The sequence below is a fragment of the Capra hircus genome (assembly GCF_001704415.2).
Source record: "Capra hircus breed San Clemente chromosome X unlocalized genomic scaffold, ASM170441v1, whole genome shotgun sequence".
Lineage (NCBI taxonomy): Eukaryota > Metazoa > Chordata > Mammalia > Artiodactyla > Bovidae > Capra > Capra hircus.
Genome location: NW_017189517.1, coordinates 49,666,677 through 49,681,209, shown reverse-complemented (window position 1 = coordinate 49,681,209; position 14,533 = coordinate 49,666,677). Strand labels below are relative to the sequence as shown.

At 37.8% G+C, this 14,533-nt stretch overlaps 2 protein-coding genes across 4 annotated transcripts in view; one reads left to right on the top strand and one right to left on the bottom strand.

The window, feature by feature from the left end:
• Positions 1-8,743, bottom strand: part of FAM133A (family with sequence similarity 133 member A) — a 40,856-nt gene extending 32,113 nt beyond the window's left edge. For 2 of the 3 annotated variants that reach the window (XM_005700113.3, XM_018044271.1), the window contains exons 1-2: positions 8,665-8,743; positions 7,031-7,100 (exon numbers count right to left, since the gene is read on the bottom strand). The gene's annotated coding sequence lies outside the window, so the exon portion shown is untranslated. Of the gene's footprint in view, positions 1-7,030; positions 7,101-7,522; positions 7,637-8,664 lie in introns of those variants that run through there. The other variant, XM_013976130.2, reaches the window with a different exon arrangement.
• Positions 8,413-10,594, top strand: LOC102190109 (nucleosome assembly protein 1-like 3). Its single transcript, XM_005709617.3, has one exon. It carries the CDS (start codon positions 8,487-8,489, stop codon positions 9,141-9,143), a length of 657 nt encoding a protein of 218 aa, XP_005709674.3. The 5' UTR covers positions 8,413-8,486; the 3' UTR covers positions 9,144-10,594.
• The last annotated feature ends 3,939 nt before the right edge of the window (positions 10,595-14,533 follow it).

Below are 14,533 nucleotides of genomic sequence, written 5' to 3'. Positions count from 1 at the left end.
GTTATGGGGAGGGAGGTGGGAAGGGGGTTCATGTTTGGGAACGCATGTACACCCGTGGTGGATTCATGTCGATGTATGGCAAAACCAGTACAGTATTGTAAAGTAAAATAAAGTAAAAATAAAAATTAAAAAAAAATAAAGAAGTTGACATTAACACTAAAAAAAAAAACAAAAACAGAAACATATGGTTATCTCAATAGATGCAGAGAAAGCCTTTGACAAAATTCAACATTCATTTACGGTAAAAACCCTCCAGAAAGCAGGCATAGAAGGAACATACCTCAACGTAATAAAAGCTATATATGACAAATCCACAGCAAACATTAATTGAAAGCATTTCGCCTAAAGTCAGGAACAAGACAAGGGTTCTCACTCTCACCACTACTATTCAACATAGTTTTGGAAGTTTTGACCACAGCAATCAGAACAGAAAAAGAAATAAAAGGAATACAGTTTGGAAAAGAAGAAGTATAACTCTCACTGTTTGCAGATGACATGATCTTCTACATAGAAAACCCTAAAGACTTCACCAGAAAATTACTGGAGCTAATCAATGAATATAATAAAGTTTTAGGATATAAAATTAACACAGAGAAATCCCTTGCATTCCTATACACTAACAATGAGAAATAAGAAAGAGAAATTAAGGAAACAATTCCATTCACCATTGCAACAAAAAGAATAAAATACTTAGGAATATATCTACCTAAACAAAAAACCTATATATACAAAACTATAAAACACTGATGAAAGAAACCAAAGAGGACACAAATAGATGGAGAAATATACCATGTTCAAAATGGAAAAAAGACAATGTCTTAACAAGTGGTGCTGGGAAAACTGGTCAACCACTTGTGAAAGAATGAAACTAGAACACTTTCTAACACCATACACAAAAATAAACTCAAAATGGATTAAAGATCTAAATGTAAGATCAGAATCTATAAAACTCCTAGAGGAAAACTAGGCAAAACACTCTCTGCCATAAATCAGAGCAGGATCCTCTATGACCCACCTCCCAGAGTAATGGGGAAAAAAAGCAAAAATAAGCAAATGGGACCTAATTAAACTTATAAACTTTTTCAAAACGAGGGAAACTATAAGCAAGGTGAAAAGGCAGCCTTCAAAATGGGAGAAAGTAATAGCAAATGAAGCAACTCAAATAATTAATCTCAAAAATATACAAGCAACTCCTGCAGCTCAATTCCAGAAAAATAAATGACCCAATCAAAAAATGGGCCAAAGAAATAAACAGACATTCCTCCAAAGAAGACATACAGATGGCTAACAAACACATGAAAAGATGCTCAACATCACTCATTATCAGAGAAATACCAGTCAAAACCACAATGAGGTACCATTTCACCCCAGTCAGAATGGCTGTTATCAAAAAGTTGACAAACAATAAATGCTGGAGAGAGTGCGGAGAAAACGGAACACTCTTGCACTGTTGGTGGGGATGCAAACTAGTACAGCCACTATGGAGAACAGTGTGGAGATTCCTTAAAAAACTGGAAATAGAACTGCCATATGACCCAGCAATCGCACTGCTGGGCATACACACCGAGGAAACCAGAATTGAAAGAGACATGTGTACCCCAATGTTCATGGCAGCAGTGTTTATAATAGCCAGGACACAGAAGCAACCTAGATTTCCAGCAGCAGATGAATGGATATAAAAGCTGTGGTACATATGCAAAATGGAATATTACTCAGCCATTAAAAAGAATACATTTGAATCAGTTCTAATGAGGTGGATGAAACTGGAGCCTCTTATACAGAGTGAAGTAAGCCAGAAAGAAAAATACCAATACAGTATACTAATGTATATATATGGAATTTAGAAAAATGGCAATGATAACTGTATATGTGAGACAGCAAAAGAGACACAGATGTATAGAACAGTGTTTTGGACTCTGTGGAAGAAGTTGAGGGTGTGATGACTTGAGAGAATAGCACTGAAATATGTATATTATCATATATGAAACAGATTGCCAGTCCAGGTTCGATGCAGGAGACATGGTGCTCAGGGCTGGTGCACTGGGATGACCCAGAGGAATAGGATGAGGAAGGATATGGGAGGCGGCTACATGATGGGGAATACATGTACACCCATGGTTGCTTCATGTCAATGTATGACAAAACCACTACAATATAGTAAAGTAATTGGCCTCCAATTAAAATCAATAAATTTTAAAAAATTAGCAAACTGCACACTTTATGTATGATTGTATTTCTTTCACAGTCCATTGGACAACTCTGGGTATAGGGGTGCTGATCCTCTGTGCAGTCAAAAATCTTGTGTATAGCTTTATAGTGTGCCATAGTATCCACATCTTTGCATCCTGAGATTCAACTAACTGTGGCTTGTGTAGTACTGTGATATTTATTGAAAAATATGCATGGGTCCATGCAGCTCAAAACTGTTGTTGCAGGGTCAACTATACTTCAGTAAAATTGTTTTAAAAATAACTATTTTTTTTTTTACTCAGAAAAAATCTGTCTAGAAGAATTTAAAAAAAAATTCCAAAAATAAATGAATTTGCAATGCTTGGCTTCTTAAACATCTACAACAAAAGATAATGCTAGAGCAGTTTTCATTGTGTATTGTGTATCATGTTTGTGTGGCAGGGGTGGTGGGTAGGACTGTGTATATTATCATAATAGGGAAGGTATAAACAGAAGTCCAAGAGTCATGTTCAACCTGAAATAGTTTCTGTGTTAACCATCTCATGTAGAACAAAGAACATTTAACCCAGCAAAAGAATATCATATAACAGTGGAACAGAGATCATATTACTATACAAGTAACATCTATTTCTGTTTTATTAACTATGCCAAAGGCTTTGACTGTGTGGATCACAGTAAACTGGAAAATTCTTCAAGAGATGGGAATACCAGACCACTTGACCTGCCTCTTGAGAAACCTATATGCAGGTCAGGAAGCAACAGTTAGAAATGGACATGGAACAACAGACTGGTTCCAAATAGAAAAAGGAATACATCAAGGCTGTATATTGTCACCCAGCTTATTTAACTTATATGCAGAGCACATCATGAGAAACATTGGGCTGGAAGAAGCACAAGCTGGAATCAAGATTGCCAGGAGAAATATCAATAACCTCAGATATGCAGATGACACCACCCTTATGGCAGAAAGTGAAGAACTAAAAAACCTCTTGATGAAACTGAAAGTGGAGAGTGAAAATGTTGGCTTAAAGCTCAACATTCAGAAAACTAAGATCATGGCATCTGGTCCCATCACTTCCTGGGAAATAGATGGGGAAACAGTGGAAACAGTGTCAGACTTTATTTTGGGGGGCTCCAAAATCACTGCAGATGGTGACTGCAGCCATGAAATTAAAAGACACTTGCTCCTTCGAAGGAAAGTTATGACCAACCTAGATAGCATACTGAAAAGCAGAGATATTACTTTGGCAACAAAGGTCCATCTAGTCAAGACTATGGTTTTTCCAGTGGTATTGTATGGATGTGAGAGTTGGACTGTGAAGAAAGCTGCGCACTGAAGAACTGATGCTTTTGAACTGTGGTGTTGGTGAAGACTCTTGAGAGTCCCTTGGACTGTAAGGAGATCCAACCAGTCCATCCTAAAGGAGATCAGTCCTGGGTTTTCTTTGGAAGGACTGATGCTGAAGCTGAAGCTCCAGTACTTTGGCCACCTCATGTGAAGAGTTGACTCACTGCAAAAGACCCTGATGCTGGGAGGGATTGGGGACAGGAGGAGAAGGGGATTACAGAGGATGAGATGGCTGCATGGCTTCATCAACTAGATGGATATGATTTTTGAGTGAACTCCTGGAGTTGGTGATGGATAGGGAGGCCTGGTGTGCTATGATTCATGGTATCACAAAGAGTCAGACACAGCTGAGCAAATGAACTGAACTAAATTAAATTTACAGATAGCCTTATATGAAGAAAACTAGCACTAATACTTAAAATAGAAAAACAATGGTATTATACATAAATTAAATTCATTATATGAATACAATATTTATTTTCTTTTAGGGACCTGCCATTATAAAATTAACTTATAGACCAAAAAAAGCTACAGAAATAAGTGTGTTTCTTGAGATACCTAAAGTAGTGCATGCACATCAAAAATAGACCATTGTTAGAAATAGGCACCTAAAATCTATGGCTTGGTGGGGAAGGGTATACTTCCAATCAAAAACAGCATAGCTCATTAATATATTATCTTTGTATGAGGTTTTTTTCACAAGTACTTTTTTCTCTTTTTACTCTCCCTGTTCCATTCCAAATTTTTCTGTATCAGCACGAGTGATTAAGAAACTAATGCTTGAAAAGCATGTAAACAATGCTCTAAGTAGGTAATTTTAGAATGAAAGCTGTGGTTGAGCCATATTTATCCAATATCATAAATTAGAAGAGAGGTATTTTCTAAATGAGTCACAGTTGTCTTAAGGTCAAAATTATTTCACCCTTAGGATTTCAACCACTGATTAGTTTTTTTCTCAATTCAGCAGAAAAACAAAGAATATGAATAAGCAATTCCCAAGTGGACGATAAACATATGAAAAGACATTCAATTTACCACTAATCTAAGAAATACAAATGCATAATAATAAGAAATTAACTTGGAGATGTTTATTAAAATGTGAATGGTGACTATCAGCACGTTTTGAGTTATTTTAAATTTATTTTTTGGAATTCAACATACTGACTTCCTTCAATCCATATTATTTCTAGAAAATATAAAGTTATTTTAAAAACTGCCTCCTTAGTTATTTGTAGATAAATTATGGAGATTGGATCAGGCTTCCCTGGTGGCTCAGATAGCAAAGAATCTGCCCACAGTGCAGGAGACCTAGGTTTGATCCCTGGGTGGGGAAGATCCTCTGGAGAAAGTCATGGCTACCCACTCCTATATTCTTGCCTAGAGAATTCCATGGACAGAAGACCCTGGCATGCTACAGTCCATGCGGTTGCAAAGAGGCAGACATGACTGAGCACCTAACACTTTAACTAACTTTATGGAGAATGGATCAGAAAACAGAATTCAGAAACAGAACCAAATGATTTAGTTAATACAATAAAGGTGACACTTCAAATATGTGTGAGATAGAAAGATTATCAAATACGTGATACTCAGAAAATTAACTAGCTAATAAAAATACATTAAAAAGTCTGAATCCCAAACTCATTGCTTACTTCAAAATACTAATTCTCCATTGGGTATATGTACCACAGCTTTCTTATCCATTCATCAGCTGATGGACATCTAGGTAGCTTGCATGTCCTGGCTATTATAAACAATGGAATATTACTCAGCCATTAAAAAGAACACATTTGAATCAGTTCTAATGAGGTGGATGAAACTGGAGCCTATTATACAGAGTGAAGTATGCCAGAAAGAAAAACACCAATACAGTATACTAACGCATACATATGGAATTTAGAAAGATGGTAACAATAACCCTGTATGCAAGACAACAAAAGACACAGATGTATAGAACAGTCTTTTGGATCTGTGCGAGAGGGAGCGAGTGGGATGATTTGGGAGAATGGCATTGAAACATGTATAATATCATATAAGAAATGAATTGCCAGTCTAGGTTCAATGCAGGATACAGGATGCTTGGGGTTGGTGCGCTGGGATGACCCAGAGAGATGGTATGGGGAGGGAAGTGGGAGGGGGGATTCAGGATTGGGAACACATGTACACCTGTGGTGGATTCATGTTGATGTATGGCAAAACCAATACAGTATTGTAAAGTAATATAAGAAAATTTAAAAAATTAAAAAAGAACCAAAATACTAATTCTTGTTGGTACAAAACTTAACATGTATATTAAACCATTAAAGTACTATAAAATATAACTTCCTTCATTAACAAAATGTGTCCATCATTTTAAGGGAAAATAATAATTTATAGAACAATGTTTACAGCATAGCTTCATTGATTTAAATCATTGTTTCCATAGTATATATTTTAATTAAAATTATAAAAATGAAAGGATATGCACCCAGTAAGTTTTAGTGAGACTTATATCATCTTCCTCTACCACATGTGCCTGGCACATGGCAGGCACAAAAATATAATAGTTGAATGACTAAATAAATGAACTGATGCATTGTTGGCGTAATTGCAAATTGTGATAATTTTTTCTGGAGAGAAGTTTTGCACTATGTATCAAAGAGTAAAATGATCAGGCAGTTTATTTCAGGACTCTCATTTCTAGGAATTCATCATATGGCTAATTTTTACAAGTGGTATCTGAGATAACTATTTTGTAACAGGAAAAATATGTGTACTAGTAGAGAGGTAGTATAAGTAGCTGCTGTACAATAGGAATCTGGTTAAACTATGGGAAATATTTTCATGGAATATGCATCTATTTAAAAATGAGATGTTCAACCATTTACTGTGAAAATATAGCCACAATTAATTGATAAATAAGCAGATTACAAAACACAATATGATGTCACATAGATAAAACAGCATATATAAACAGGCATATGTATATATTTATAAAGAAAATTCTGGAAGAAAATGCATCAAAATTCTAACAGTGGTTATCATTTGATTGTGTTTGTATTATCACTGAAATTTTCTATGCTGTATTTTTCCTTACAATGCTTACATACTTTGACAATCAGGAATAAATAATAAAAGTAAATTCATTTATAAAATAGAAATAAAAGTGTTTCCTAACTTAAAAAATACAACTAAATAAGCACAAATTCTGTAATAAAAAGGAAAGATAAGAGTTAATCTAACTTTAATACTTTTCCTCATTTGAAATGAATAATTCATTATATTTTATATTTTAATTTGTTGCTTGTAGTCTATGAGCAAGTTCAGAAAAGTGAATGTGATTAATTAGGTTATTTTCTACATTCGTATTCCAAATCACCTCTGTGGATTTTTCTGCTTCCATGGAACTAACAAGATATCTTCCAAATAAAAGGCTACATCTTGTGAATTTTTATTCAAATATAGATAGGTAATTCTTGTCATTCATAAAAAAGGGCTAAATATGTTCCTTACCTTTCAATGAAAAGTATACACTGGTCTTTTTGGTTGTACCAAGGGAGTCGTTCTGTTGCAGAAAAGAATCCTGTAAATAAAAATAACAGATACCTGTTTTTAAACTTCATTTTGCAAAAGTGTATTCATCTATTACTGAACCTGTAAATCATACTTCAGTATGGCTAGAATTGTACAATGTTAGAAGGAAACTGGTGGCAGATGACATTGTAAAATACACCCTGACAGAGGATGCAGTTTCATCAACACAGATTCCCCCTCCCATCCTGCTATTCGTGAAATTAAAAGCTGCTGCACGAAAGTATAGAATAAACCATCTGCTTTTAAATACTACTACCTAACATTTGAACGCCCGTTTATCCTTTTTATCTACAAGGTTGTTAAAAGCATGGAGAAAGACTACGTGGCAAATCACCAGCAAGGACGGGGTCTATTACATGTCAGATTAAAAAGAGAAATACAGTAAAAAAAAAAATGGTGTAACTGACTCACGGCAACATGGGTTCGCAAACCTTGTAGATGGATATAAACCAGGCTTGCCAAACATCACAAACAGCACTTATTAAAGCTGCTACGTGGAATTCAATATGCCTGCTTTCTAGCCCCTCCCCCCTTCGCCAATAAACGACTCCCCCTTTTTACCCAGTGTAAAAATACATGCTCATAAGACATTCAGATAAAAGAAAGAGAATTAAAAAAAAATCCATAATCATACTATCCAATGATGCCATTTGGAGCATTTTCTTCCAATTTTTTAAGAACAGCTTTTTGTCACGAGGCCCCTGACAAACCAAACGGGAATTAAGGATGAGTGGATGGGAGCGTACTCCTCTTCCCTTGTTAGGAACCATGACTAGTATTTTTACCTCATATCTAAGCTTTTTTTTTTTTTTTTGAAATTATAAAACTATAAAGACAGAATTTTAAGGGGAAAAAAAGTCTTCAGTGGTGTGTGCCTCAGCAACCAAGGAGCGACTGGAAAGGAAGGCGGAGCCTAGAGGCGGCGGTGTGCTTGCGCACTTATTGGGCTGAGGCATTGTCAATCAAGGTCAATCGAGTTTGTCTAGCAAATGAGGTGCGAGCTAAAGGCACACTGGGAACTAAAGGAACTGGAGGTCTGACTGCGAGGGGAGGGGGCTCAAGATGTAAGCAGTGAAGAGATCTCGGGCTCTCGCAGTGCGACATTCAGCTGCGTCACACCTCAGTCCGCCGCAGCTGCAGGTCAGAGAGGCCTTGCCTCCCTCCACCACTGTCGCCCAGGCCTCCGCTGCCGCTGCCACCTCCGGTGCAATCACCTCGGCCCAGCCGCGCCCCGCCCAGCGCTCCTGCTGCCTTCACCGCTGCCACTTCCTCAGCCCCGGCTTCCGCCGCCACCACCCAAGCATCCGTGAGTCATTTTCTACCCATCTCTGGGCACGCGGTAGTGACCACCCTAAGAGGTTTGCAGACTTGCAGAATGGCAGAAGCGGATCCTAACAGGGTCTCGGAACCTGCCGCCCAGGGGGTGGATGGAGAGATGGTAGCTATCTCGTCTAGCGATTCTGGGGACGAGTCTGACAGCAGCAGCTATAGCAGCAGCAGTAGTTGCAGTAGCAGCAGTGGCCGCAGCCCATTCTATAGACGTATAAGTGTACCTGGGCCCTCCAGAAGTGTGAGGCGGGCTCCGTCAGGTAGAAGTTTCGTGGATCAGCTGCCTCGGGCGGTTAGAAATCGTGTGCAGGCTCTCAGAAATATTCAAGACGAATGTGACAAGGTAGACGCCCTGTTCTTAAAGGCAGTTCACGATCTCGAACGAAAATATGCCGAACTCAATAGGCCTCTGTACAACCGGCTATTCCAAATCATCAATGCAGAATATGAGCCCACGGAAGAAAAATGTGAATGGAATTCGGAGGATGAGGTGTTCAGCAGCGATGAAGAGATGCAGGAAGACTCTAGTGAGATGCCTGCTTTAGAGAGTGAGGAAGAAGAGGATGACCTGGAAGCAAAACCTGAGGTCAAGGCTGAAGAAAATGTAACACCAAAAGAAAATTCCGAAGCAAAGACTGAAGAAAAAGCACAGTCCAAAGATGCTCTGGAGGCCAGGCCTGAAGTTAAAGAAGATCCAAAATAAGCCCTCCAGGCAAAGGCAGAAGATAAAGGGCAGGCTAAAGCAGCAGAGGCTAAGGCAAGGACTCCAGGAAAAGAGGCTCCAAAAAGAGTTCCTGAGGTCACGCCTAAAGACAGAGCTCTTAAAAGAGCTCGAAAGGGAAAGCCTAAAAGATAAGATCCTAAAGGCATTCCTGACTATTGGCTGACTGTGTTCAAGAATGTTGACAAGCTGGGGCCCATGATTCAGAAGTATGATGAGCCCATTCTGAACTTCTTGTCTGATGTTAGCCTGAAGTTTTAAAAACCCAGCAGGCCTGTAAGTTACACATTTGAATTTTGCTTTCTACCCAATCCATACTTCAAGAATGAGGTGCTGACCAAGAGATATATAATAAAGTCAAAGGCAGATCGCAATGATCCCTTCTTCTCTTGGGACTGGGAAATCCAAGATTGCAAAGGCTGTAAGATTGGAGAAGAGGAAAGGATGTCACGATGACAACCACCCAGAGTTGCACAGCAGCTACTGGACAAGTTGAAACCCAGCCAAGAGTGGTTCCTGATGCATCATTCTTCAATATCTTTAGCCCTCCTGAGATTCCTACTATCGGAAAGCTTGAACCACGAGAAGATGCTATCCTTGATGAAGATTTTGAAATTGGTCAAACTTTGCATGATAACATCATCCTGAAATCAATCTATTACTATACAAGAGAAGTCAACGGTACCTATGATTCCATAAAGATTATGGAAATAGGAAATAACGAAAATATAAAAGAGGCTGCATGAAAGAATTTTCAGGAATCTCAAATTTCAAGCAGAAATGAAACAGGTTTATATAGCTTTGAAAAAACCTGCCCTGTAATCTCAACACTAGTATTCCTCATAGTCTTGAGTTTTTGTACTTTCTTCATAGCCTCAAATATAGTCTTAAATTGTCTTAAATATCAGTTGATTCTATCTAGCCTGTTGTTGTGTAATATTCTTCAAAACGTGTAACTTGCTGTCAGTTGTCTAAAGCATGTTGTTTGGTGCTACAAAGTTTTAATTTTTGTGAAATTTTTTGTTGTGTTCCTATTACAATATAGCTGTGAAAACTGTAAGAATTGTTAACCAAGACAATATTTCCTTGGAATAAAACAAAGTTCCTGAAATATCAATGCAAGTTTTTTTTTTTTTTCCAGACTGGAAGACTAAGGCTTTAAATCTGCTTTGTACTAGCTGTGCTTTCATTTGCTACAGAAATACAATATTATACTAGCTTGCACAGTGCATTGTGAAATTTGACTGCTTGAAAAAAGATTAGCATACATTTAATAATGTCCATCAAACCATGTATGATATGACTGAGCATGTTAATGTGACATAGTGATTTATAAATTTAAGTATAATGAAGTTACTGTTTACTGCTGAGGTGTTAATATAACATAGCATTTTTTAAAAAATTCTGCTCATCTTATCCTGTGTAACTGTGAACTAAAGGTACTAACCACATTTTCTTTGTAATATGTTCTACTTTGCCTTTCACTGGAAATGATCACTTTATATCATTTGGTATTTGTTTTTCGTGTTCTATTGCAACCTAAAATAAAGAAATGTCAAATAAAGTGTATCATGCTATAAAAATCTACAATATTTGCCTCTATAAAAATGTGTTGTTTATTATAGAAAAAGTAGGGAATCCTTAGGAAAAGGGATATTTTAAAATATATGATTATAATTAATGTTCTGATGCATTTGCTAGATTTTAGGTCTTTTTTGGAGGATATACATTCAAGTGATTGTAGAAAAATGGGATGGGGGAGAGGAAGAGAAGGGGAAGAGGGTTGAAGTAGAGAAAGTGGGGAGGAGGAGGGAGGGGGAGGAGGGGGGTGGAAGGAGAACAGAGTGGAAGAGAGAGGGATGGGAAATGAGAGGAGAGAAGGGAAGGGAGGAGGGTAGGGAGTGGGAAGAATGGGAAGAAGTGGGGATGGGGAAGGGGGGAGATAGGCAGGAGTGCCTCACCCAGAAAGGACATCAATAAAAGTTTTCACTTCCCAGAGTAGGATCTGAAATGACCCAGGCCCATCTTCCACTGTGACTTGGGAGGAGGTCTCCCTCCCTTGTGTGGTTTATTTTTCCTTGTAAGTAATATTATGCATGATCCTAAGATTTTGGTTTGAATTTATTTTAAGGAGGAGATCCGTTAAACTCAGTTTACCAGAGTGCTTTGTACTAGGCACAAAGTCACAAGCACAGCAAATAATGCTTTATTTCACATCTGCCATTTCCCCAACTGCATATATTTTCTTCAAGACCTTACAGGAAAGAGTTGCAGCAGGAGGAAGACAGGATTTGCGAATTTCAGGGTCTCTTGCCATGAAATTACCCAATAGTCTTCCCAGATCCCACCATATATAGTTTAGTATCTTGCATTTATCCCTGCTTAACAGTGGCCCCTCATGTCTATGTGTTTGTTGTGTGCTCAGCCGTTTCAGTTGTGTCCGACTCTTTGCGACCCCACGGAGCATAGCCTGCCAGGCTCCTCTGTCCATGGGATTTCCCAGGCAAGAATACTGGAGTGGGTTGCCATGCCCTCCAAGCGATCTTCCCAACCCAGGGATTGAACTGGTGTCTCCTGCATTGCAGGAAGATTCTTTACACCTGAGCCACTGTGAAGCCCCTTCGTGTCTATAAATGTAAAAATGTCCCAACCCATGAAATATATGTTTAACCAGTCATGCATGTTTGGATATTTAGGTTATGATTTATACAAAATCAGGAAGCAAATGATTGCTTTTAGCGATACCTGTGCTATTCTGAGAGTGCCTGTATTTTAGTTCTGAGACTTTTACATCCATCGAGAAAATGGTGTGACAGCAGATTTACTTATAAGCCAGTGCCAAATAGAAGACTGTAGTAAAAAGCATGTACCTGGCTCACTATGGGCTACCCAGGTGGTGCAGTGATAAAGAATCTGTCTGTCAATGTAAGAGAGTCAAGAGATGTGGGTTTGATCCCTGGTATAGGAAGATCCTCTGGAGGAGGAAATAGCAACCCACTCCAGTATTCTTGCCTGGAAAATTCCATGGACAGAGGAACCTAGTAGTCCATGGGGTCTCGCAAAGAGTTGCACATGACTGAACACACACACAGACACACACACACAACACCTGGGTCACTGCTGCAGAGATTCTCAAATGGGATCATATACCGTGCTTGCCAGACATCACAGTAGAGCCCTTAAAATTTCTACATGGAATGCAACATCCTTATTGCAGCTTAGCACATTTACTGAAGTATTTAGCCCCTTCCTTCTCTGTACTTTCCAGTATTAAAGGAACACATGTCATTATGAAATATTTGCAGAATAAAATGAGAAATGCAGATAATCATTCAGAAGCACACTACAGGAAGATTGGTGTACGGAGATTGGTGTATTTTCTTCCAGTTCATCTCTTTAATTAGGTTTTACCAAAAGTTCTTTTCTCAGATCAAGTTGGGTGGGCATAAGAAGCTAATTGGAAAGACAACTTACTGGTCTTTTCAGGTTAAGTCTGGTGGGGGTTTGGGTGGGAAGTGGGCAGGTGTCCTAGATTTTTTAATCAGTATAGCTAGGATTCTGGGAATGCAAAAGGTGGGAGGTGGGTGCTTCAACTACCTAGGCTAAGTCAAAGGTAAAAAGAGCCAGGAAAGCCCATGAGCTTGCAGGTCCGTTGGGCTGCAGGTTTGTCCATCACACTCTCAGCCAATGAATGATGCCAGGAAAAAAAAAAAGCCGGCTGGGAATGCAGTTCACTGGCAGGGGGCAGGGCGTGAGAAGGGTTTTCTGGGGTCTTCCTCAGTGCTTTCTTACTAGTGCGCTCTTTCCTTTGGCAGTGTTTAAGGATGAGGCCAGCCGTTTCCTTTCTTCCCCGAGCCTGACCTAAAGGTCTTCACCTCCTCCGCTGCTGCAGTCGTCCCCGCCTTCTCCTTTGAGAGTTTTTAGCAACCTGAATTTGGCCTTGAGGGTCCAGGTCGTCACTCTAAAAGTTTGTTCTTTCCCTTTAACATGGCAAACGTAGATAATGGAAGGGCTTTCCTAAACAGCAGCAGGGGCTCCTGAAGAGGTCAGGGAAGAAAGGAGTTAAGAAAGAGACTACACAGATAGTCAAGTGATGCAAATGCTCCCATTCTGACTGGGTCTAACGGTATAGGTGTCCTAGACCTCAAAGAGCTTCAGGGGTTAATTGATGAGATAGAAGCTGAGTTTAAAAAGGAATTGGCTGCTTTGGAAAAAAGGATAAATCCCCACTTGATTAGGTGTTCACGAGGATTAGGACAACCTGCAGTATAATAACTCCAAGACACATGCATTCAAATTTTATGTATTGTGTTTTTCTTGTGTCTTTCAAATTTAAAAATGAAAAATTTAAGTATTGTAACACACAGCGTTTAGAAATACACTACTTTACAAGAGATGTAGAACACAACACATTCTGTAAAGCCTCTGTATAGTTTAGTCCTTATGATGCCCTTTTAGAGTGTAACTGGGAAAATTATCAGAACTCCACTGAAGCTAATATTTACTTGAGGAAAAAAAAGTACTTTACAGAGCCAGTTTACATGTGTGATGTCTGCTCCTCAGAGTTACAAAGAGTTTAAATCAACTTCGACCAGATGTATCTTATTATTGTTCTATAAATTATAAATTATTTATTATGCTATAGTACTTTACATATAGTACATTATCACTGACTTAAAGTAAGCATAGAGTTATGAATTTTAATAACACATTAATACCACTTCTGAATTATTTATGTTTTTAAATTTTGCATAACAGATATTTCCAAAGAAAAAATAAATATAATGGAGATATTATTTCCTTCTGTGTTGCTAGTAAAAGTGTTGGGAAGTGGTTTTCTCATCTTTTAGACATAAGTTATGTAAACTATGGGTATTAATTATATTTTTGCAGTATACTTCACTGTAAGTTATCACTTTATTATTATATTATATCTTGATTATAAAATACATTCATTACAGAAAATATGGAAAATATACTGAAAAGTATAAAAAATATTTTAAACAATCCTATCTTCAAAGATAACCACATTTCACATGAAAATATTTTTATCATTTTTATTTATGTACTGCTATCCCTTTAACTTTTCATTTGATATATTTTGGAACCCTTTCTCAATCAGAGCATGTAAACTTCATTCTGCTTAACATAATATATCATAATGTGTTTCATCAGTTTCTTATGGGCATTTAGGTTAGGAGAATCTTTTTTCTTCTTTTTTTTTTTCAGGAAAATTTAGCTTTATATACAAATTGTTAAGATAGCACAGAGTTTACAAATATCCCACATTTAATTTCATTTGCTATTCAGATCTTATGGTAGTATGGTATGTTTTTCACAATTAATAAAGAACATGATACATAATTATTAAC

Coding starts and splice junctions, on each gene's coding strand:
- LOC102190109 (XM_005709617.3), top strand. CDS start 8,487: ATGGCAGAAGCGGATCCTAACAGGGTCTCGGAACCTGCCGCCCAGGGG.